Source organism: Chlamydomonas reinhardtii, chromosome 3, assembly GCF_000002595.2.
Source record: "Chlamydomonas reinhardtii strain CC-503 cw92 mt+ chromosome 3, whole genome shotgun sequence".
In the NCBI taxonomy this organism is placed as follows: Eukaryota; Viridiplantae; Chlorophyta; class Chlorophyceae; order Chlamydomonadales; family Chlamydomonadaceae; genus Chlamydomonas; species Chlamydomonas reinhardtii.
Window position 1 is genome coordinate 2,747,411 of NC_057006.1, and position 23,424 is coordinate 2,770,834.

The 23,424-nt window shown below is 69.9% G+C and overlaps 3 protein-coding genes across 3 annotated transcripts in view; 1 reads left to right on the plus strand and 2 right to left on the minus strand.

The window, feature by feature from the left end:
• CHLRE_03g161800v5 (uncharacterized protein) overlaps window positions 1-16,082 on the plus strand; it is a 29,612-nt gene extending 13,530 nt beyond the window's left edge. Inside the window, exons 20-30 of the mRNA XM_043060712.1 lie at window positions 4-2,285; window positions 2,452-7,204; window positions 7,462-8,142; window positions 8,347-10,684; window positions 10,985-11,313; window positions 11,526-11,732; window positions 11,959-12,069; window positions 12,277-14,091; window positions 14,373-14,551; window positions 14,797-14,926; window positions 15,140-16,082. Coding sequence (XP_042925841.1) covers window positions 4-2,285; window positions 2,452-7,204; window positions 7,462-8,142; window positions 8,347-10,684; window positions 10,985-11,313; window positions 11,526-11,732; window positions 11,959-12,069; window positions 12,277-14,091; window positions 14,373-14,551; window positions 14,797-14,926; window positions 15,140-15,556 — 13,242 coding nt within the window. The 3' untranslated portion in view covers window positions 15,557-16,082. The remainder of the gene's footprint in view (window positions 1-3; window positions 2,286-2,451; window positions 7,205-7,461; window positions 8,143-8,346; window positions 10,685-10,984; window positions 11,314-11,525; window positions 11,733-11,958; window positions 12,070-12,276; window positions 14,092-14,372; window positions 14,552-14,796; window positions 14,927-15,139) is intronic.
• Window positions 16,083-16,084: 2 nt separating this feature from the next.
• CHLRE_03g161850v5 (uncharacterized protein) lies at window positions 16,085-18,110 on the minus strand. Its single transcript, XM_043060713.1, has 3 exons — window positions 18,016-18,110; window positions 17,554-17,809; window positions 16,085-17,399 (listed from the first exon to the last, which is right to left on the minus strand). The coding sequence occupies exons 1-3, from the start codon at window positions 18,087-18,089 to the stop codon at window positions 16,848-16,850; spliced, it is 882 nt and encodes a 293-aa protein (XP_042925842.1). The 5' UTR covers window positions 18,090-18,110; the 3' UTR covers window positions 16,085-16,847.
• Window positions 18,111-18,164: 54 nt separating this feature from the next.
• Window positions 18,165-23,270, minus strand: CHLRE_03g161900v5 (uncharacterized protein). The gene is made up of 7 exons (XM_043060714.1): window positions 22,727-23,270; window positions 21,818-21,850; window positions 21,285-21,332; window positions 20,140-20,459; window positions 18,769-19,939; window positions 18,333-18,490; window positions 18,165-18,184 (listed from the first exon to the last, which is right to left on the minus strand). Exons 1-5 carry the CDS (start codon window positions 22,956-22,958, stop codon window positions 19,487-19,489), a joined length of 1,086 nt encoding a protein of 361 aa, XP_042925843.1. The 5' UTR covers window positions 22,959-23,270; the 3' UTR covers window positions 18,165-18,184; window positions 18,333-18,490; window positions 18,769-19,486.
• Window positions 23,271-23,424: the final 154 nt, after the last annotated feature.

Here is a 23,424-nt window from a genome sequence, read left to right on the forward strand (position 1 = left end):
CAGGCCTCGGACCGAGTGGAGTCGCTGGCGCAGTGCGTGTCGCAGCGCCTGCTGACCGCGGCGCCGCCGCCCGGCGCCAGCCCCTCAGCCGGCTGCGCGCTGACGGCGGCGGCGGCGGACGTGCAGGCCTCCTGGGCCGCACACGCCGCCGCGCTGGCCGCCGCCGCCCGCCAGGCCGACGCCGCCTCCCCCATCGCCGCCGCCGCCGCACGCGTGGCAGGCCTTGCCAACGTCGCGCGCGCCTGCCGCGCCGCCGTCGCCACGCTCGCCTCCGCCGCTGGCGGCGCCGCCACCACCGCCGACCTCTCCGCCGCCGTCGACGCCGCTGACGCCGAGCTGGGCTCCCTTGCTGCTCTGCTTGCAGACGAGGCCGCCGCCGCCGTGGGCGGCCGCTTCGAGTGGGTGGATGGCGCGCTCACGCGCGCCATCGAGCGAGGCGGCTGGGTGCTGCTGGAGGGCTCCAACCTGTGCAACCCCACAGTGCTGGACCGACTCAACCCGCTGCTGGAGCCCGGCGGCTGCCTGTACCTGAACGAGTGCGGCCACGACGCCGACGGCAACCCGCGCCTGATCCGGCCGCACCCCGACTTCCGGCTGCTGCTGGCGCTGGACCCGCGCCACGGCGAGGTGTCGCGCGCCATGCGCAACCGCGGCATTGAGATCTTCCTGCTGCCGCCGGCGCCGCCGGCTGCGGAGGCGAAGGCGGCGGGGAGGAAGGAGGAGCCGGCGCAGGAGCAGGCGCAGCGGGGTCTGGAGGAGGTGGTGGATGCGGACGTCGAGGCGGTGGTGCGCAGTGCGGGCGTGGCCTGCAAGCGGCTGCTGCGGGCGCTGGCGCGCGCACACCGCGGCGTGGCGGCGCTGTGCGCTCGCGGGCACAAGCGGTCGCCGGGGCTGCGCGAGGCGGCCACCGCCGCGTCACTGGCGGCGGCGCTGCTGGCGCGCGGCTGGGCGGCGCCGGCGGCGGTACGCACCGGCTGGACGCACGTGTACCTGCGCGGCCAGGGCTACTCCGCCGCCGAGGCGGCGACGGCGCAGGGGCTGCTGGAGCAGCTGCTGGCGGAGGCGTACGGCGGTGCTGGCAGCAGCAGCCAGGGTGTTGGAGGCGGCGGCAGCAAGCCGGCCGCAGCTGCCGGCGACATGGATTGGGAGCCGGCCGCAGGCGCTGCGGATGGAGCGGATAAGACGGCAGGCGAACGCCTCGCCATCACTGGCGCTGACGGGACGGAGGCCGCCGAGGCGGGCGTAGTGTTGGCCCTGGGTGAGAGCGACGGCACGCTAAGCGGCGAGCGCGCGGCGGCGGCGCTGGAGGCGCAGGCGCTGGTGCCGGCGGCGCTGGAGTCGAGCATGCTGGCGGCGCCGGCGGCGTGGCCGGTGGCGGCGACGGTGCAGCGGTTGGCGGGGTCGTCGTCGGCGGCGGGTGCGGAGCGGGACGCGTCCCTGTTGAGCTATCTGCTGGGCGCGGCGGCGGCGGCGGCGCTGGCGGGCGCCCGCCGCACTGCGGCGCAGGCGGCGGCGCTGCGGCGCTGCCTGCAGGCGGCGCTGCGCTCCGGCGACGGCGCGGTGCGGTCCGCGGCGGCAGCGCTGCTGTGCTACCTGCCGGCAGAGGGCGTGGTGGCGCCGGTGCTTCTCGGCACCGGCGGCGAGGGAGGTGTACAGGAGGTGGAGATGGTGGATGCTTCGGTGGCGGGTGGTGGTGGCGATGAGGAGGGCGCGGCGTCGCCCGTGTCGCCCTCCAGCCTGCACCTGCTGCAGCTCGTGTGGGCGACGGCGCAGTGCCTGGCCTTCCGCGCCTCCCAGCTGGACGCCCAGCTCCGGTCGCTGGCGGCGGCGGCGGCGGAGGCACAGCTGATGGCGGCGGCCGCAGCGCTGGCGGCGCCTGGCGGCGGCGCCGGAGGCGCTGCAAGCGCGGAGCTTGATGCCGTGCTGCAGCTGGCGGCGCTGGCGGCGCAGGCGGTTGGCGGGCTGGTGTCGCACCCGGCGGCGGCGGCGGCGGCCCAGGCGGCGGCCGCCGCCGGCACCGGCGCCGGCATGCCGGCGGAGCTGCAGCAGCTACAGCCGCTGGACGTGCGCTACAGCCACCTGCTACAGCCCTACCTGCCGGGCATGCCGGCGGCGGACTGGGACGCGGCACGTGCGCGCGGCGCACGGCTGCGGTCGGCGGCGGCGGCGCACGCGGCGGCGCTGCTGCTGCGGCACGTGACGGCTGGCGCGGACGTGGCAGTGGGGCGTGGCGTGGCTTCGCCGCTACAGCATTCGTACTGGCGCTTCCTCCGGCCCGAGGAGCGGTGCGTTTGTTTGCCTCCTGCCCATTGCTGACGGCCGCCCATTGCTGACGGCCGCGCAGTGCTTGTTTGTCGCATGCTGAACACGCGCTCTGCTGCATCCTAGAGTCCCGATGACGACTTGCCGTGCTCCCGCCCCTTGTTCCACTGCATCACTGTACGCGTGCAGGGCCGCCACCGATGCGGAGCACCCGGCGGTGGACGTGCTGTATCCGCTCATGTCGGCGCTGGGAGACCTGGAGCAGCAGCTGCTGGCGGCGCCCGCAGACGCCCTGCCCGATGCCGAGTGGCTGGGCGGCGCAGGGGACGGCAGTAGCAGTAGCAGCGGCAGCAGCAGTAGCAGAGATGTGGGGTCGCTGCTGCGGGCTGTGCAGCGGTGGCGCGACGCGCTTTGGCGCTGCAGCCACGGCGTGCTGCACCTTGCCGTGTCCGTCGGCAGTAGCAGCAGTGGCGGCAGCAGCAGTGGCGGCGACGGCGGAAGGGCACTGCTACAGCCGCTGACTGACTTGGACGTGGAGCTGCTGACGTGGACGTGGTCCCGCACCGACAAGGCGCTGGCGGCGCTGCTGGAGCACCCGGCAGTAGCAGCCACCGCCGCGGCAGCCGCAGCCTCAACTGGCAGTAGCACTGGCGCCAACAGCAACGGCGACGCGGTGGGGCGGCTGCAGTACTTGGGTTCGGAAATGCGCGAGGCGCTGGGCCTGGCGGCGCGGCCGTCCAAGCCGCTGGCGTGGCGGCTGTGCGGCCGGCCCGTGCTGCCAAGCGGCCTGTCGCTGCTGGGCGCCCTGGTGGAGGGCCGGCGGCTGGCGGCGTCGCTGGCGGCCGCGGCCATGGATCCAGCGGGCCGGCCCTTGTGCATGATCGCGGCTGGGCTGGATCTGGATCGCGTAATCCTGGAGTCGGCGGCGCGGATCACGGCGGCGGAGGCCGCCGCCGCGGCCGCGGCGGCGGCGGCTGCCGCCGCGCGTGGCGACGACCCGCGGGCCACGTCGGGCGTGGGCAACATCTCGGCTGCGAGCTACCCAGCGGACGCCTGCAGCATTGAGGAGCTGGTGGGCGTGGAGGAGGCGCCCGGGCTGCGGCAGGCGGTGGCGGAGGCGGTGGCGCTGGGGCTGTGCGTGGACCCGGGGCTGCGGCGCTCGGTGGGCCGCGGCGTGGCGATGCTGGGCTCCATGCCGCTGATGGAGGTGCTGCGGCCCGGCCAGGGCAGCAGCAGCGGCGGCGGTGGTGCGGAGGGCGGCGGTCTGGCTGCGCAGGGCGCGGCGGTCGTTGAGGCGCTGCGGGCGTCGCTGGCGGCGCGCGTGACGGAGGCGGCGGCGGCGGTGCTGGAATGCCCCAGCGAGGATGAGTGGATGATGCGGCAGGGCGCGGCGGAGGCGCGTGCGCTGGCGGAGGCGGCCAAGGCCGGCGGCGCCGCCGCCGCCGCCGCGCGCGGCGTGCTGCTGGGCGCGCCGTCGTCGCAGCAGCTGCAGCCGGCGCTGCTACTGCCGGCCAGCTGGATGACCTCGCCCACCTGTCGGCAGCTGCAGACGGCGCTGCTGGCGCTGCAGGACTGCTGCAGCCTGCGCGGCCAGCTGCCGCTGCTGGCGGCGGCGGCGGAAGCCGCCGTGCGCTGGCCGGCGGCGCTGGCGCCTGGCGGCGCGCCCATCGGCGCCGCTGCCGCGGCGGAGGCCGCAACCTGGATGTCGGACGCGGCCCGCGTCGCCGTCGAGGCGGCGGCGGCGGCGTCAAGCCGCAGCGCGGCCGACGCCGCTGCCGGGCAGCAGCTGGTGTGGGTGCTGGATGAGCTGCGCCACGACCAGCAGCGCCGCCTGCAGCGACAGCAGCAGCAGCAGCTGGCGGCGGCGGCCACCACGACGGCAGACGGCCGCAAGGCTGCAGGCCGCAAGGCCGGCGCCGCTGTCGCCGCTGCTACCGGCGGCGGTGATTTGGACGTGCACGCGCTGTGCCAGGTGGTGCTGCCGGCGCTGAGCCACGAGATGTGGCTGACGTGGCACGCCGCCAACTGGCGCAACACCTTCAGCAGCGCCAGCGGCTCCGCTGCCGCCGCCGCCAGCCGGCCCGGCGCCGCGCTGGCGCTGCCCGCCGGCGCGGCGGCGGCGATGGATGCGCCGCTGCTGAGCGCCTGCGTGCTGCGCGTGCTGCGCAGCAGCGGCTCGCAGGTGCAGAGCAAGGCCATGCGCATCCAGCAGCTGCGCGCTGCTGTGGCCACGCTGCTGACTCAGACGCAGACGCAGCACAGCACGCACGACATCCGCGCGTTGACGGTTTCCGGCGCCTCGCCGGCGTCAGCGTCGGCGACGCCGATGGCGCGTGCCGCTCTGCGCCACGAGGCCGAGTGGCGTGGCCTGGCTTGCCTGCTTGCGCAGCTGCTGGCGGCACACACCAGCTCCTTGGCTCGGCCGGACGCACGCGCCGCACTGCAACAGGAATGCGCGCGGCTACTCGCCGGTGAGGCCGAGGAGCTGGGCTCAGCGGCGGAGGCGTGCGGCCGCCTGGCGGCGGTGCTGCAGCACTCGCAGCACCGGCTACTGGTGGAGCTGCTACAGCCGGTGCTGCTGCCGGCGGCGGCCGCAGTCGTGGAGGGCCTGCTGCTGCTGTCTGCTACAGCCAGCGCTGCTGCGGCGGCGGCGGCTCCTACTGCTACCGCCACCGCCACGGAGGCGCAGCGGGCGCTGCTGGCGGCGGTTCAGGCGCGCGAGGGGCGCGATGCGGAGGTGGCGCTGCGCGGCCGCGCCTGGGCGCTGCTGGGGCTACTGCGGCTGCAGCTGGTGGCGCCGCCGCCGGGCATCGACCCGGCCGGCAAGTACGGCCTGAAGCGCCGCCACGTGGAGGGCGTGCTGGTGCATGAGCTACAGCCGCAGATCCTAGTGCGGCAGGCCCTGGCGGCGCTGCCCGGCGGCCCCAGCGAGGGCGTGCAGCTGGCGGCGCTGCGAGAGGAGCGCGCCGCCGCGCTGGCGGCGGCCGAGGCGGCGGCGGCGCGCTGCGTGCCGCGGCCTGTGCCCAGCGCCTACCCCTCGCTGCAGCGCGACGCGTTCGACTTCTCCGCAAGCGTGGCGGCGCCGCGGCGCGTGCTGGCGCTGCTGGAGGCGCTCAGTGCCGGCTGCGTGAGCAGCAGCAGCCGCGCCAGCGGCCAGGCGACGGCCGCGGCGCTGCAGGAGGCGCGTGTGTGGAGCGAGAACGCCCGCGCCTGGGCGGAGAGGTACCTGGGGCAGTACGCCTGGTACCCTGACCTGACGCAGCCGGTGGCGCTGGCGGTGCACGAGCTGGTCCGCGGCATGGAGCTGCTGGCTAGTGTGGCGGCCACGGCGGCCGGCGGCGGTGCCTCGGCAGGTGCTGTGGAGATCCCGCAGCAGCAGCTGGGCCCCATCGCTGCGGCCGCCGCCGGTCTGATGCTGTTCCCCGCCTCCGGCGCCGGCAGCAGTGGCGTGAGCAGCGGCGGCAGTGGCGTCAGTAGCGGCAGCGGTGCGGCGCTGCCGCAACGGCTGCTGGCGGAGCCGCAGGCGCTGCAGCTGCTGCAGGAGGTGGCGCGCGCCGCGGCGCTGGCGCAGGCGTCGGCGCACGCCGCGGCGTCGGGCACGCCGCTGGACCCGGCGCGCGCCAACTCGGCCGCCGAGCTGGCGGGCTACGACATGCAGCTGCGCGCCGCGCGCGTGGCGCTGCACGCCCTCGCTCGCGAGGCGCTCTCGCACGGCCGGTCCGCCCTGACCGCCGCCAAGGCGGCGGCGGTGGCGGCGGCAGCCGACAACATCGGCGGCGGCGCCGCCGCTGACGCGGCGTCGCTTGCTGAAGTGCTCCCCGAGCTGGAGCAGCTGCTGTGCTCGCTGGTGGACACGTGGGCGGCGCTCAAGGCGCACGAGGAGGCGGTGGCGGCGGAGGAGGCGCAGCAGTTCAAGAGCAAGGCCTCCACCAATACCTTCCTGAACGAGGACCAGGAGCTGGAGGCCACCTACCGCCTCACCTTCCCCGACCACTACGCCGCATTCCGCGACGTGGCGCCGCCCGACCCCGAGGAGGCCCGCCGCATGGAGGAAGAGGAGGAGGCGCGGCGGGCGGAGCTGGGCGGAGCAGAGGCGGCGGAGAAGGTGGCGGCGGCGGCCGAGGCGGCGGCGAGCGACGCGCAGGCGCGCAGCAGCGCCGCGCGGCAGCTGCTGGACGGCGAGCTGCTGGCGGAGGTGGTGAGGCTGCACGCGGCGGTGTACGGCACCCTGGCGGCGCAGTACACGTCGGCGGTTACGGTTACGGCAGCGGCGGGTGCGGCGGGTACGGCTGGCGCGCTGGCGGTGGCGCCGGCGGCTACTGCCGTGGCATCTGAGGAGGAGGAGGGCGCGTCGCCGCTGTCGCCCTGGCTGCAGCAGCTGGGCGTGGCGGCGGCGGTGGCCTCCGCTGACGTGGCGGCGGCGGCCGCCGGCGGCAGCGGCGGCGCCGCCGCCGCCGCCTCCAAGGCGCTGCAGGAGTCCTTCCTCCGCAGCTACGACTTGGGCGCCGAGCTGCTGGCGGCGGCGGGCGCCGGCCGCCTAGGCCCCGACGTCGACGTCGCGTCGGAGGCTGGCCACCTGTTCCGCCTGTGCCTGGAGCACAACGCGCTCAACCGCGCCGCCGCCGCCACCGCGGCGGAGGCCGCCGCCGGCGGAGCCGGCGGCGGCGCCAGCCGCCGCCAGCGTCAGAAGCACGGCGGCGTGATCTTCAGCGAGGAGGGCGGCGGCGTTGACATCCAGCAGGCGTGTGTGGAGGAGATCAGCCTGCTGCAGGAGCCGGTGGCGGCGATGGAGAGCCGGCTGCGCTCGCTGCTGAGCGACTACCCTGGCCACCCACTGCTGGTGCAGCTGCGTGCGGTGGCGCTGCGCGTGCTGGCGCTGCCGCTCACGTCGCCGCTCAAGGCCGCGCTTACCGGGCTGGAGCTGCTGCTGTCACGTGCGCAGGTGCGGGGTTTAGTTCATTCCAGAAGCCAAGGCAAGCCGATCTAGGGAACCTGAATCCGCCCCGGGGGGTCCGGCCCTTAAATCAAGAGTGTGAGGGTGCTGGCTGCTGGCTCAACTTATATCTGCTGCCAAAGCCCAGCGTGCACCTGCCTAGTATCCATGTCGATTGCGTGACTAATGTGATATCTATTGCGTGGCTATGTAACAAGGACGTTATCGCGCATGCATGCGCTACCCTTTGCAACACTTGCCAGCAGGTGTGGGAGGAGACGGCGGCGCAGTTCGTGTCGCTCAAGGCGCAACTGGGTCCGCTGGCGGCGCTGGCGGCGCGCTGGCGGCGGCTGGAGCTGTCCAGCTGGAAGAGCCTGCTGCGCCGCGTGGCGCACAAGCACGCCGCCGGCGCCTACCGCTCCTGGTTCCACCTACACCGCCTGCTGGCGCCCACGGCGCTGCACCCCGCGCCGGCCCAGGAGGGCGACGAGGCCGGCGCCGCAGCCCCGGCGGAGGACGCGGCGGCGGCGCTGGCGGCCAGCGGCGTGCCCGTGCTCCTGGGCCTGGAGGGAGTGCCCAGCATCATCAACGCCGACGCCGAGGGTGCGGCCGCGTCCGCGGCCGCCGCCGCCGCATCCGCGGCGGCGGCCGCCGGCCCTGTGGCACCGCTGACGCCGGAGCAGGAGGTGACGTACCGCCGTGTGGCGGCCACGCTGGAGGCCTTCATCCAGACCAGCACGTTGGGCGAGTTCCGCGCGCGGCTTGGGCTCATGGCCGCCTTCGCGGGCCATGTGGAGGTGCGGCGGCGCGCGCCTGGCGGCGGCGGCCCGCTGGCGGCGCCCGTGGCGGCGGCGCTGGGCAACCTGGTGCGCTACTACGGCCAGTTCGCGCCCACGGTGGACGCGGCTCTGACGGCGGGCATGGCGCCGCTGGAGAAGGACCTGCAGGTGCGTGTGTGTGCGTCTGCTCTCTGGTGCCTGGGCCTCTGTGTGGCGATGCTAGTTGCGTGCCTGCCTTCATGCGCTACTGGTCTATCCACCACTTCCAGGTGTGCACGGTATGCGCCGCTTGGTAGCTGCTACTGGCTGTGACGACTGCCTCCTTCAATCCCTTCCGCTCTTCCAAATGCCCCTTTCTTTTTTACGCGACAGGACTTTGTGGCGCTGGCCCGCTGGGACGACCGCGGCTACTACGCCATGCGAGCTTCCACAGAGAAGGCCCAGCGCTACCTGCACCGCCTCAGCCGCCGTGCTGAGGACGTGCTGCGCGCCGCCGCCGCCACCGCACTGGCGGCGGCGGTCAAGGGCATGGGCGTGCCAGAGTTCGCGGCGGCGGCGCAGGCGGCGCGCCGCGCCGCCGGCGAGGAGGACGACGGCACAGCCGAGCTGGCGGCGGCGGCGGCGCGGACGGAGCTGGAGGCGGACGTAGCGCGCGCGGCGGCGGCGGCGGCGGTGAAGGCGGACCACGGCAGCGAGGAGGCGCAGAAGGCGCGTGCGGAGGCGGCGAAGGCGATTGCCAAGGCCAAGGCGGCGGCCGCCGCGCTGGCGGCCAAGCGGCGGAAGCGGAAGCAGACGGCGGCGCAGGCTGCCGCCGCCGCAGAGGCGATTGAGCTGGGCGGCATCAAGCCCGCAGACGGCGATGCCGCTGCCGGCGGCGCCGAGGGTGCGGATGCCGACGGCGATGCTGATGACACCGCTGAGCGCTGGACCGCCACCGCTGGCAAGCTTACTCAGGTGCTGTCGGAGGACAAGGCCCTCGCGTCCGCGTTGACAGCCGCGGGCTCGGCAGCACCGACCGTGCCTGGTGCCGACGGCGCCGCGGGCGCCAGCAGCAGTTCCTATCTGCCGCGCCTGCCGCAGCTGGCGGCGCGCCTCACACGCGTCATTGGCGACTCCTTCAAGCCCGCCACCCCCGGTCCTTCCGCAAATGGTGCCGAGGCCGAGGCTGCCGACGGCGGCGACGCCGGCCCCGATATGACCGCAGACGAGCTCGCCACCGCCGCCATCGTGCGCTCGCAGGAGCTGCGTGCGGACGTGAGCAAGGGCGCGCGCATGCGCAAGCGCCAGGCGCTCGCCGACTTCCTGGAGGCTCTGGAGGCGCAGGGCCTGTCGCGCCGCCAGACCGGCGTGCCCCTGCACGACCGCGACGTCGCCGCCTGGTTCAAGCACCCCGAGCCCCTGGCGGCGGCGGCGCTGTGGCAGTGCGGCGGCGGCGGCGCCGCCGCCGCTGCAGCTGACGCGGCCGCGAACGCGGCGGCCTCTGCATCCTGGACCCGCGCAGATGAGTACTACTACCGCGCTGTTGCGCGGCTGCAGAAGCTGTGGCGCGCGTCGGCCACGCCGCACCGCGATTTGTCGATCGCGGAGGTGGCGGCGGCGCGGCGGCTGGCGGAGAGCGGGCTGTACGTCGCGCGGCGGCAGCGCGACCTGCTGGGCGACACAGGCGCGGCGTGCGCGGCGCTCGCGAAGCTGACGGCGTGGATGCAGGAGGCGGCAGGCACGGCCGGCGGCAGCATGAGTCAGGCCGACGCGGCGGCGGCGCTGGCGGCGCAGAAGCGGCGGCTGGATGCGCTGGCGCTGTCGGCGGCGGAGGCGGTGCAGCTGCTGGATGCCTGCGTGTCGACGGCGGCGCTGCCGGCACCTGCAGGCGGCGCACGGCTGGCGGCGGCCGCTGGCGCGGCCCGCGCCGCCGCCGCCGCGGTGGGCGGCTGCAAGCGCCGCCTAGACGGCGCCCTAATGGGCTGCAGCTGTGCCCTACCTGGCACAGTTGCAGCGGCGGCGGATGGCGCCGCCGCCGGCGAGCTGGTGTGGGTGACGGCGGCGGCCATGGACGTGGCGGCGGCCAACCGCGAGGCGCTGGCGAGGCTTGAGCGGGAGCTGGCGGCGGCGACGGCAGAGGGCGCGGCGGCGGACGACAGCACTGCTGCCGGTGCTGCCTGGGTGCCGGCCCTGTGCGACTTGCACGCCGCTGTCTCCGCGGCGGCGACGGAGTCGGCTGAGCTACTCCCATCGCCGGTGGGGCCTGCTGCCGCCGCAGGTGCGGCAGCGGCAGGTGCGGATGCTTCGCAGCCGCCGGCGGAGCTGGTGGCGGCGTTGGAGTCGGTCGTGCGTGGCGTGCTGCTGTGGGCGCAGCCGCAGGCGGCGGCGGCCGCCGCCCCCGCCGCCAGCTCCTCCGGAACGGTGGCGGTGGTGACGGCGACCAACGAGCTGGAGGCGGCGCTCAAGCTGCCGCGCGCGCGCGAGCTCGCGGCGGCGGCAGCAGCCTCGCTGTGCCAGCTCACGGCCGCCTCCAGCTCTGCCTCCGCCGGGCCGTTGCTTCGCGGCACGGCCTCCATGTTGGGCCTGGCGGCGGAGGCGCTGCGGCTGCGTGGGCTGCGGCTGCTGGGGCTGCACCGCACCACCGCCAAACTGGCGTTCGTCAGCGGCGCGGTGCTGGCCACGCTGGTGGAGGAGGGGTACTGCGTGCCGGACGAGACCAAGGAGGTGGAGGGTGAGTGCGGAGTGGCTGGGGAGTGTCCGAGTGTGTGGCTGGCAGACTGCTGCAGCGCCCTTGTCCCGCCTGAAATTGCGCTTGTGTAACTGCGGGTGCAAAGAGGTCGTCTTTGCTTGCTCTGCTCCGCGAGCTCTTGCTCCCATCCAAACAGCCTGTAGCCCCTAGCCGCGTGCAGCTCCCACCTTGCTATCAACTGTCCTAGGCAGCTAACATGGCCACGTCCAAGCGTTGCACACGCCACCAACTCTTAACTCCGAAACTCACCAAACTCCCCCAACACCCCAAACCTCCATGCAGGCGGCGACGGCCCCGGCGAGTTCCAAGAGGCCGAGGGCACGGGCCTGGGCGACGGGCAGGGCGCCAAGGACATCAGCGACAAGCTGACGGACCAGGACCAGCTTCTGGGGGCGCAGCAGCGCGGCAAGGAGGAGGAGGAGAAGGAGGAGAAGGACAAGGGCGGGCTGCAGGAGGAGGAGGACAAGGGCGTGGAGATGGATGACGACTTTGAGGGCGCGCTGCATGACGTGCCCATGGATGAGCAGGACAAGAACCGCGACAGCGAGGACGAGGAGGGCGACGACGACCGCATTGACCAGCAGATGGGCGACGTGGGCGACAATGACGAGGTGCGTTTGTGTGGAGGGGCGGGGTTGGGGATGGGAGTGGGGGGGAAGCCTTGAGCCCCGCAGCTGGTGGCTACAAGGCACCAGTTACAGCTGTTTTGCGTAGCTATGATACTTGTGCAAGCTTACATGCTGTGACTCAGCCTGCTTTATCAAATGTGATCTTGATGCCGGCACCTGATCTTCTGTGTTGCTGTTCCTGGCCCCCGCCCCAGGTGGTTGACGAGAAGCTGTGGAACGATGAGGACGGCGACAAGCCCGAGGACCAGGAGGGCAAGAAGAAGGAGGAGAAGTACGAGAAGAACGCGCCCATTCAGGTGGAGGACAAGACAGACCTGGAGTACGCGGCCGGGCAGGAGGAGGACGAGCAGCAGCAGGAGCAGCAGGGCAAGGAGGCGCCGAAGAAGGAGCAGGGCAAGAAGGTGAGATGCGGCTCCAACCGGCGGAGAGAGGTGGTGGCGGGTATTGACACGGAACACTCACGCCGGGCAATTTGACGTGTGGCGCTGTGTGCTAGCGGGGCCGGGGCAGGGCACTTCAATCATTGTCGGGCCGCCACCAGCACTTGCTCTTGCGCTTGCTCGTGCAAATTGATGTTGCATGGCCCGACCCGGTTGCACGTGACTGCATGCTGTGCACACGTGGCAGGGCCCCGAGGAGGCGCCGCCCGAGAACGGCGGCGAGGATGAGGATGAGGAGGGCCCCATCAACGACGACACGGACGACAAGTACGAGGACAAGAACCACGCCGCGCCGCAGGTGTGTGTGGGTACGGGTGTGGTAGTTCATTCCAACACCCAAAGCAAGCCAACCCAGGGAACCCACCCCCGCCCACCCGTCGTGTGTGTGTGGGGGGGGGGGGTGCCGCTTGGCTTGACCAATTGTATGCGCACTCTGTACCTGCTTAACCGCTTGGGTTGGGTTTCGGTGCTTGTCGTTAAAGTTGTCTTACTGTGTACCTGCCAGGCTGCTGAGGAGGAGCTGGAGCTGCCTGAGGACCTGAACCTGGACGGAGGCGAGCAGGACGAGCCGCAGCAGCCGGAGCAGGAGCAGGAGGGCGGCGGCGAGGAGGAGGCGGCCGGCAAGGAGGGCAAGGACCAGGAGCAGGAGCAGCAGGCGCAGGAGGGCAAGGAGGAGGAGGCGGCCGGCAAGGAGGGCGAGGCAGAGGGCGAGGAGGGCAAGGAGGGCCAGGAGCAGGAGCAGCCCGGCGGCGAGGGCGGCGAGGGCGACGAGGACATGGCTGAGCAGCAGGAGGACCCGGAGGGCCCGGGCGGTGTGGGCGAGGTGGACCCCAACCAGCCGCAGGAGGCGCCGGAGCCGGAGGAGCAGCCGCCCGAGCCCATGGCCGTGGACGGCCAGGAGCTGGCGGAGGAGGAGGCGGCCGGCGGCGAGGAGCAGCAGGGCGCGGCGCAGCAGCAGGCCGGGCCCCGCGGCATTGCCTCGGGCGCGCCCACCGAGGCGCCGGAGGACGCCAAGGGCGCGGCGCACGGCGCGCCGGAGGAGCAGAAGGACAAGTCGCAGCAGCAGGCCGGCGAGGCGGCCGGCCGCCAGAAGCAGCAGCAGCCGCAGCAGCCCGAGCAGGACCCCAACGCCGCACCCGACACCGCACCCAGCGCTAAGCAGGCGGACGCGGGCCTCGCCTCGGAGGCTGCCAAGGGCGCGCCGGCGCCCATCACCGGCGGCGACCGCGACTCGGCGCAGCAGCAGCCGCAGCGCCGCGGCAAGCAGCAGCAGCAGGAGCCCAACCCGCTGCGCAACCTGGGCGACGCGCTGGAGAAGTGGCGCGCCAACCTGGCTGTGCAGCATGAGGCCGCAACGCAGCCGCAGGCCGAGGACGAGGCCGGGCTCGGTGGCGAGCAGGATGCGGAGGAGGAGGAGGAGAACGGCGGCGGCGGGGAGCCGCCCGCCGGCGCCGAGTTCCAGTTCCTGGGGGCGGAGGAGCGCAGCCGCGCCGGTGACACGCAGGCGCTGGCGTCGGCGACGGACGAGCAGGCGGCTCAGCAGGCGCCGGACATGGACCAGGCGGCGCTGCAGCAGCAGCGGCAGGACGAGGCGGAGGCGGCGGCGCGCGAGGCGGCGGAGGAGGGGCCCACCGCAATGGAGGAGGACGCACCGGCCGGTGGCGAGGAGGACGGCGAGGGCGGCGAAGGCGATGAGGACGGCGCCAGCCGCGCCGCGGTGGCGGCGGGCCAGATGCCGCGCACCTGGGGCGGGAAGCAGAAGCGGCCGCAGCTGGCGGCGGAGGGCGTGAAGGGCGGCGAGGCGGAGGGCGGCAAGGATGGCGAGGGCAAGGACGGCGAGGGCGAGGCGGAGGGCGAGAAGCGGCCCGGCATGGACGAGCTGTTTGGCACGGAGGCGGAGCGCGAGCAAGGCGGCGACGCCGACGCCGAGGCGGAGCCGAGCCGCGTGGTTGCCAAGCTAGCGAACGCCAGTCTGAAGGACGACATTGAGGACCGCGACGCGGCCGCCAAGGCGGCGGCGGAGGCCGCCCGGGACCTGGAGAAGCCCGGCCCCAAGGGCCTGACGCCGGAGCAGGTGGAGGCGCTGCGGGCGCAACTGGACGAACGGCTGAAGGCGGGCGCGGCGGCGGCGGGCGCGGCCGGCGGCGGCCTGGAGGCGGCGGACCTGGCGTACGGGTCGGAGGTGTGGGCGCGCTGCGAGGCGCTGGTGGGCGGGCTGGCGGGCGAGCTGACGGAGCAGCTGCGGCTGATCCTGGAGCCCACGCTGGCGAGCAAGCTGGCCGGCGACTACCGCACTGGCAAGCGCATCAACATGAAGAAGGTGGGTGCGCGCGTGGCTGTGTGTGTGTGTGTGTGTGTGCGCGCTGTATGTGTGGCTGCGTGCCTGTGTGCCTGCGTTGCACCTGCTGCTTGCCCGTTCTCTCTGTTACTTGCATGCGTCTCTTACTCCATCTGTCTGGCACTCACACCTCGCCTTCTTCCCCGGCTGCTCGCCCCCCCTTGCTTGATGTTTCGCAAGATGGTCTACCGTCTACCACTTCCTTAACTAATTATGAATGTAACCCCCCCCCCACCCCCCCACCCCTCGCTCTTCCCCATCAGGTGATCGGCTACATCGCCAGCCACTTCCGGCGCGACAAGATCTGGCTGCGCCGCAACCGGCCCGACAAGCGGCGCTACCAGGTGCTGCTGGCGTGCGACGACTCGCGCTCCATGGCGGAGAACGGCTGCGGCGGCTTCGCGCTGGAGGCGCTGGCGCTCATCTGCAAGGCCATGAGCAGGTGGGGCGGGAGAGCGGAGTTGGGGGATCGGGGGGCGGGGCGGGAGTGCGGGGTTGGGGGAGAGGGGGGCGGGCGCGGGCGTTGTGGAAAGGCGGCTGGTGGACAGCAGGGAGTGGCTGGGGCCTGGGGGCAGGTGCCAGCCAGTGGCTGTGTTGTTTTGTCGAGCTATGCCGCTGCAACTTGGCAATGCAATGCAACTTGGCGAGCGCCGGCTTGACCTTCCGTGTGTCTGCCGCGCCTGACAGGCTCGAGGTGGGCCAGGTGGGGGTGCTCAAGTTCGGCGGCGGCGAGGGTGTGGTGCCGCTGCAGCCGCTGGACGCGCCCTTTGGCGACAGCGTGGGCCCCTCGCTGGCGGCGCGCCTCACGTTCCGCCAGGTACGAGGCTCAGGAGCCCTGAATCAGAAACCCGCAGCCGTGTCTGCGCCTTGCAGCCTGCCATGTACGGCCCACTGCCGTACGCGGCGGCCTCCGTAACGCCATACCCCACCACCACCACCACCACCACCCCCCACCGCCACATACTACCCCCAGAACCCGCCTAATCCCCACGCATCCCGCCCTCCCACGCCCCCACCCTCCCGCGCGCAGGACAACACCATCGCCGACCGACCCATGCTGCAACTGATGGCCAGCCTGGACCACATCCTCGCCTCCGCCCGCCACTCCAGCGGCGCCGGCGGCATCGGCGCCGGCACGCAGGACCTGGCCCAGCTGGTGCTCATCCTGGCTGACGGCCGCTTCCACGAGAAGGAGTCCCTGCACGCCGCCGTGCGCGAGGCCGCGGCCAAGCGCGGCGTGTGCCTGGCCTTCATCGTGCTTGACACGCCAGGCAACAGTCTGTTGGACATGCAGAGCGTCAGCTTCGGCCCCGGCGGCAAGCCCGTGTTCACCAAGTACCTGGACAGCTTCCCCTTCCCCTACTACATCGTGCTCAAGGACATTGCAGCGCTGCCCGCCACGCTGGCGGACCTGCTGCGGCAGTGGTTCGAGCTCAGCACGGCGTGAGCGAGGAGGGGGTTGGTGGTGCGTGTGCCGGTGTAGGGTTGTGGACGAGGGCTGGTGAGGGTTAGAGGTGCGTTACCGTATCAAGGTTGTAATGTGATGCGTGGCGAGCGCTGTGCTGTGGTGATGGGGTAGAATGGCAACCTTTGCGTTTCAGTGCTTGTACTGGTGGGCTGACGAAGATAAGAGTTGCGTACATGTGATGTTGGTTGAAAAGCTCTGATGATGAAAGCATAGGAAGGAGCGCAGCGTTCACGACTTATGACCGTATGCATGTTACAGAACCACTAGCTGCATTTACAGCACTGCGCACTGGGATAAGTTGGAGGGGGCGTATATGTGCCCGAGCCCAACGGAAGGAAGGGGGGGGGCGTGTGTCATCTGAGACCATACCCTGAAGGAATTGAGGAAGGCAAAGGAGAGCCATTGCAACTGTGCGTGCGAATCAGGATTCAGGCAGCAGTGCAGGACGCGTAGACCAATCCTAGACTGAGTAGACTGATCCTCAACACTGTAACACAACATCAAGCATGGCTCGGGGACAGCAAGTCCGTACATGCTCAGCCCGTGCATATGCTCAGGCCTCAACCCGTGCACGACTGCACTCATCCCTGCATTAGGGTTGTGCCAGGTGCTAATGAATGCCTGGACGCCTAGTGCTATGAGCCTATGACCTAGCCGGGTAAACGACGTTGCATGTTCCGGCGCGCGTGCACCCTCGGGGGCGCCTCTCCCAGCCCTCTACGCAGTGATTGCCTTAGCAGTGCCTCCACCTGCAACCCCTGTAGCGCCTCGCATTCCCTCGGCTGTTGCACCATACACCCTGCTTACCCCGCCGCCGACTCCTGACCACCTACCAGTCTCGGCCGTGCGGACTGTGCATCCGCTGCAGCACCACCCAAGCGGCACCTCCCTAGTCGTCTGCTATGATACCGTACAGTAATCCATTGCCGCCCCACCTAATTTACCGCGGACACCTGCGCGCTACAGCATCCGCAACACATGGATTGCAAACGTGTATCATGTCAGTCAAGGACCCGCCATTCAAGACCGCTAGCTGCCTGTGCGCAAAAGTGCACGCAAAAGTGCACGCATACCGCATCTCCATTCGCATACCGTATACGGCTCTCCCTCATCCTGCGGCTTTACAGCTGCTGACAGCTGGAGCCTCAACCATGACACCCCACATGCGGCCGCGTCGTCACAACTTCTCCTTACTACTTCACGCCCCACGGCACAGAGCCAACATGTCGCCGAAGTACCGCACCTGCCCACGCCGCCGGTAATAGACAGCTCAGTCGTCATCGAGGGTCAGGTCGACGAATTCCAGCGGACCGGTCAGGTCGACGAATCCCACCACGGTCCGCTTCGCCAGCAGCCTCTCCTGCAGCGGCGCGAGCCACTGCGCCCCAGCGTGCAACTGTTGCGTTGCGCGTGGCTGGCCCGCCGGCGGCACCTGCATTGCTGCTGCTGGTGCTGCCGCGCGTGCGCGTGCTCCCGGCAGCGTTGCCTGGGGCGGCGTCGCCTGCGCCTGAGGCGCGTGCACTGCGGGTGGTGCCGCGGCAAGCTCCTCTGGCGGCACCCGCTTATCCGTGAGCACCGCAGGGCGCGCCGCCGCTCCCGCCGCCCCCACCGCCGTGTGATGCTGGATTTCCCGCAGCGGGCCTCGTGCGCCCGGCCCTGAGGGCTGCAGCGCCTGCTGCTGCGCCTGCTGCAGCTGCTGCAGGGCATTTAGAGCAGCTGCGCGGCTGGGATCCAGCGGCCAGTCCTCCACGCGGGACCGCACGCCGACGCCCTGCACAAAGGTCGGCGGCAGCACCAGCTCCCGGTAGCTGCCGTTGGACTTCTGCAGTGCAGTAGCCAGTGCCGGCGCGACGGGGCGGGGCGGAGGGGTCACGTGCAAGCAAGGGCGCGGCTGTGGGTGCTACCCGGGTGCTACACGACCTCGCCCAATCAAGCACAAGCTCGGGCCCAGCCGCCACAGCAGCCATGCGACTCACCAGACAGCAGGAGTAGTCGATGCGTCCTAGGAAGGCCCTCTCCAGCGCTGCCGCCGAGGTCGCCACGGCCTGCTCCACCCGCAGGGCCTGCGGCGCGGCCTCGTCGGCCACAGACGGCAGCGGCGGCGGCTGGTGTGCGGCGCCGCCCACCGCCCCAGCCGCCACCCCAGCCGCCACCCCAGCCGCCACCCCAGCCGCCGCCCCAGCCGCCGCCCCAGCCGCCGCCCCAGCCGCCGCCGCCTTGAACTCCCAGCAGCTGTGGGCCATGTGCATACGTGGCGCAGAAACACACGTGTACGGGTGGGCAGCCGAGCCAGCCGGGCAGCTGGGCACGTGACGGTAGCTACACAGCAAATGCCTGGAAGGTGCCGCGGCGTACGGTACCCAGTGTACGAACCCGCACCGCAGCCACATACGTGCTCTGACGCACCCCTTGAAGCCCTCCCCTTCTCCTGAACGCACCGGACGAAGAACTGGAACCCGCGAGCCTGCAGCTCCACCCACATCCTGGCCTTGCGCAGCTCTGTGCCGGTCATTTTGCCCTCCAGGACCTGAGTCAGCGTCTCCGCTGGACCGAGCAGGCCGCGCGACCTGTACTTCTGCAGGCGCTGCCCCAGGCCCCTCTCACCGTCTGCGCGATTGCAAACAGCAGGGGCAGCAAGTCCATGCAGCCAAAATGGTGAGGGCACGGAAGGGCTATGTAGGGGTGATGACATGCCGAATAGCCGGTAGTAGTGCATGCACAGGTCACGCACGCTGCCACCTGCTACACACCGTACCTGCTTTGCCTATGTAAAAGACAATCCTGTCTTGCTGGGCTGGCGGCTGCACAGACCACTCATACAGCCCCGGCCGCTCGGTGACGGGCCAATAGCTGTCGTCGCGCGCTGTTGTTGGGATCGCAATTGCGTGCCAGGGGCCGAAGCCCGCAAAGACCCTGCAGCGCACATGCAGACGCACGAGCGGCGTTGAGTGCGCACCACCGGCAGCTAGCAGCCTGTGGTCTCCCCTGGTGGGTACCGGCATCCCCAACGGCTCTCAGCCAAGCCACCTGTCAAGTTTGATGATGCCACGCACGGCCGCATCCTAGCTAGCACGCATCCCGATATCTCCTGCTATGGCTTATATCCCAGTGTGCGTGTGTGTGAGCAGACAGCACCTGCAGCTAGATAGATGAAGCCGTCGCGGCCAGGAGTCACGGCCAGAAACACTTACCGGTGTCCGTGCCGGATGCGCTCACGTAACACCCGCCCGGCGGAACCGACAGGGCGGGGAGCCTGCGGCTGCGCAGCGCCAGCAGGCAGCCCGTCGCCGGCAGCACGGCCGCCCGACTGCGCCACCGCCGCACCCGCCGCCGCCGCCACCGGAATCCGGAGGAGGGCCTCCTAATCGTGTTGACCTTTCAGGTCTTTGATGCCAAAATCTAGTCCGCTGGAACACATGCCAACCAGCGACACACCGAACCCATCCGTATCGCAAGGATGTTCGCGCGACACCACACCACGGCCTCATCACCGCGGCTCCCCTGCTCCACCCCGCCAGCAACAAACATACCAGTCGCCTGCAGCCCTTACAGGCGCAGGCGCCGCACGGCCTTGGTGCCAGCAACCACGACTCCACCCCCGGCGGTGCCTAGCCACCCTACCACCAGGCCCGCGCACCAAGCACCACCAGCAGCGCTGCCACGCGGTTCCGCGCGCGGCGGCAGCTACCGCCCCGCCGCCACAGCCTAGTCGTACAGCTCTGTGCGCAGCAGTCGCTGCTGGCGGCTGCACGCCGCCGCTGCCAGCCAGCAGCCTCCTGCCACATCCTGCATGGCGGCCAGCAAGCACCGCGCCATGAGGCAGGCTGTGCTGCACGGAGAGTTTGCCAGAATTGCCACCCAGCTCGGCTGCTACTGCGGCAAGAGCATGGCAAGCTCCTACGACAATGCCTACAGTGCAGCGGAAGCACTGCCCATGCTCATGACCTCCGACGAGTCCGACACGCTGTTTGCGATGGGCGGCTCCTGCAGCTCTGCATTTTGAAGCCAGGTGAGGACGTTCTCTATGGAGCGATAGTCCTGGAAGGTCCAGCTCTCAGCCATCTTGCCATCCCGCTGCGCCCGGTCGAGGCTCAGCTGCGCATGGGCGCTGAGCACGCGGCGAAAGGGGACCACCGTGCTGCTGTAGTATTGTAGGGGCCGCGCCTCCAGGTCGCCGTATGTCGTGTCGCCGAACGCATTGGTCAACTCAGCATAGCCGTTGCCGTTGGGCCCTCCCAGCCACTGGCAGTCGGAGAGCTTCTGCGACTTGAGCTCGTCCCACAGGATGTGTAGCTTGAGCTTCTTGTCCGCCGGGTCCTCGTAGAAGCAAACAGCCGAGTTGCTGTAGGCGCGCTCGATGGGCTGCAGGGAAACACGTGATGCGGCGGGTCACACTACTGCTGCAAGAACACAGGCAGTGCTAGCCGCCACAGGCTAGATGGCATACTGCGTCAAGGCCAAGAGAACCGCGTCTGCATGCCATACGCACGTGCCCATGCCCGAACTACAGCGCTTGCAGTCATGTAGGATGAGGACAACGCAAGCGCGAGTGTCGTCTGTACCTTGGACAGCAGCAGCGCGTTGCGCGGTGATGAGACGTCCTCCTTAGACAAGCCCAGCCCATCCGCCCAAGACAGCTTGCACAGGTGCGCAAGGCTGACGCAGTTTGGGGGGATGCCTTCCCCCAGCAGCTGGCAGCCCTTCACCCCCGCACTCTGCAGCTCGGACTTCAGCGCAGATGTCTTGCGGTCTTTCTCCGAATTGCTGTGCGTTGCAGTTGAGCCGTCACGCCACACGAGCACCTTTGAAAGTAGGAACGGCAAGTGCTGCTGAAGAACTGACTCCATCTTGCTGACCTTCCTGTGAAGGTCCGCCAGCGTCACTGTGGGGGGGGGGGGCACGGCAAGGGTAAGCCGTGCACGCCAGTCCACTCACACTCTCTTCGACTCTCGCCAAGCCCATAGCCCCACCTCGCTAGCACCACGTGATCCAACCAACTTGGCAGCTGGGCTTGTCAGTAAGCACGGCTGTCGCCCAGTTGCAATCACTGAGTTGCAATGCGTGCAGGATCTTATTAACGCAACCAACGCGGGAACGAACGGGTGCAGAGCAGCAGCAGAAAGGGACGGACGGAACAACTTCCAGCTGGCTTGCAGAACAGCATAGGCGCCGGGGCCCAGGCCCGCGCCCGCAGCCCATGCACCCACCGTGCCATGCCCGAGCGAGCGCCCCGCCCACCCACCCCAACCTGCCTACAGCTGGCGCGCTTTATGCGAGCTCCCCTGGGGCGGGTGGTGGGCGGTTGCTGGGGCCACAAGGCAGGCCCGCCACCCGCCAGCCGCCCCTTGCCGCTGCCCCTCACAGCTCCCAGCACGCACCCAACACGAGTGGGCGCAACAAGCGCACCCCGCAGCCCCCAGCAACGACCCATCCGCCCCACCGTGCGACGGCCTCGCTGCTGCCCTTCCGCTATAGAGGCCTGCACCCCCGGCAACGGCCTCCGCTCCCCCGACAAAGGCCATCCCCAACCTACTAAGCTCCCCCTGAAAAACAACCCTGTTCCCATGCCCAACAGGTCTAGAAGCCCTGCAATGCAGGGAGCTTGAGGAATCACCCAGCTCTCCATGTCGGAAATCCAACGGCTGAGGCCCCTAACCCGTCCCGATCAGTGCCGATCAGAGCAACCAACAACCAACTAACAACTCACCGCCAGCTGCCGTGCTCCCTTGGCCGGGGCCTGCCGCCGCCACCGCGCCTGCACGACTTGGAAACGGCCGGGGGGCACATGTAGGTGAGGACCTGTAAGTTGAGCACAACGCTGGCAGGGCGGTTTCACGCGGTATGCATAACGCCCCTGCTAGCCTCAAGCAAAGGGGACAGCAGACGGTGCGACGTGTGACTCCGTGCTCGGGCGGTGCCTAAGGCGACTGTTCGCTGTCGGGACTACCCCTTGCGTGGTGACCCGGTTTTGCGGTCGTAGCTGGGCTAAGCTTTTGTTGTAAACATATTTGGCACAAGTTGACACTCAGGCGACACTTTCCCCCTTCCCGGCCTTCCCCCGTGCGATTCCCGCTCCCCCCTCCCAACCCGCTTTGAAGATATTCATTGGTCGGAAGGGCAACTGGTCGCCTTTGGGACTCGGACAGGTGTGCCCACGATTGCAAGCTACCTCATCCGCGCTCTTTGCGGTAGCTCTGATGCTGAGGCCCTGAGCCAGTCCCTAGGCCACTTCAAACTCACCAGTGCTCCCCACGCCAAGACCAGCCGCCGAGGCTGCATGGAGCGGTCGGGGGACACATAAGTCGCACGTCAGAGTGTGTAAATGCGACGCGCAGAAACGCGAAATGCGCGTGCACTACGCTGCCAATGTCGTCTTGGTCACCCGGGTGCCACTCGGGGAAGTCCCTAGGGACTGCGTGAGTCCAAGCCCCTTGATCACTAAAATGGCATCATGTGACATATATAATGGTCCCTGAATGGTCCCGGGGCATAAATTCGAGCGAGAGCCGAAGTCGAATGCTAAATGTCGCGGTCGCCAGGACCGAACAGAGTTCGCCCAACGCTGTCAGGATTTACTCTATGGATGAATCTACGTTGGCGGCACTTGGGCTAGGCCCAAACACCGCCTATGCTTCGGTCAATTTCGCGACTTGAGCCCCGACCAACGTGTTTTAGTCCTCTGTCGAGCGATATTGGCCATTGATGCTGTTCAATATGTACCTACAAAAATGCGGCGTCTATGATAAATCGTGCGGTAGGATTTGCCCCGGGCGACTCCCAGAGCCCTCCGAGCGTGCGGGTTTGGCTGGGGAAATGCACCCCCGGACGGGCGCCTTACGACACCGCAGACCCTCTCCTCCTAGACCCAAACCACGCTGGTTGGGCACAACGGCACGTCTCAAAGTTGCGGCAGTCTCTGGACTGGTCCCAAATGGTCCCAAAGTGTGCGCCGTTGCACGCCTCAGGCACTGAACCCCGCCCCAGCTCCAGGCGCAGGGGTGAGTTCTTCTCAAGCGCGTCGACATCCATTTCTGCGCCGGTCTTTTGCCAGTGAGCGTTGGCCAGGAATTCGCAGTGAGACCGCAGCATCTTGGGTGCCATTTTTGGAGCATGGCCGCGATCGCCTCGCCACGCAGGAGAATACCGCACCTTGAATGGCCAGCTTCAGCACAGTCCGCTGCCGATCATTGAGCGACGCGTACGCCGACGAGAAGGGGTCCAGCGAACAGAAGAGCCTGCCAGCCTTTTGCTTATCAACCTCCCATCCCTGCTGACACAGGGCATCAATTATCGGTTGAATGGACGTGGGGTCGTCTTCCTCGTTCGCCCACAGCAGGGCGTCTCGAATAGTTGGAGCGCTCGCCTGCTGACACCACATCATCGAGCGTAGGGTTTCTTTAATTTTGGAATCGGTGGGGTCCGCAGCCCAAAGAACAGACCGGGATGGGGGTTTCCTTTTTGCATGGGAGACCAGTCTGGGCAGTCCGCAGATGCAGTTTCATTCGAGTTTCGGCTGAGTTTCCGCCGAGTTTCGACGAAATTCAGCCCGGGGAACTATAGCGCGAGATTTCGCCGACTTGCTTAGCCATGCCTGTCGCCGGTTCTGAATGCCTAAGGAGCCTTGAGGTCGCTTCCTCCCTGCGCCTAGCCCGATGAGAGTGGGGCATCGGGGAGGTGTTCAGCAAGGCTGAGTGCTAGGTACAGCTCGGGTTCTGTGGCAAGGGAGCCTGTGAAGTGCGTGGATGGTGTGTGGGAGTCCCGACACGCGTGCATGCCCCCCAGCCGGTGCCTCGTCGGCAATGGGGCGGAAGTCGCCCTGCCCCATAATTCTGCGGGGGCTCAGCCCA

Excerpts from the sequence above, each read along its gene's own strand:
- CHLRE_03g161900v5 (XM_043060714.1), bottom strand. The coding sequence starts at position 22,958 with ATGATGTGGTGTCAGCAGGCGAGCGCTCCAACTATTCGAGACGCCCTG. Across the intron at positions 21,851-22,726 it reads GCTGAAGCTGGCCATTCAAG|CCTCGGCGGCTGGTCTTGGC; the intron begins GTGCGGTATTCT and ends CGCTCCATGCAG. Across the intron at positions 21,333-21,817 it reads TCTTGGCGTGGGGAGCACTG|GCGCGGTGGCGGCGGCAGGC; the intron begins GTGAGTTTGAAG and ends CAAGTCGTGCAG.
- CHLRE_03g161850v5 (XM_043060713.1), bottom strand. The coding sequence starts at position 18,089 with ATGACCGGCACAGAGCTGCGCAAGGCCAGGATGTGGGTGGAGCTGCAG. Across the intron at positions 17,810-18,015 it reads GGGTTCCAGTTCTTCGTCCG|CTGCTGGGAGTTCAAGGCGG; the intron begins GTGCGTTCAGGA and ends CATGGCCCACAG. Across the intron at positions 17,400-17,553 it reads TCGACTACTCCTGCTGTCTG|AAGTCCAACGGCAGCTACCG; the intron begins GTGAGTCGCATG and ends ACTGCACTGCAG.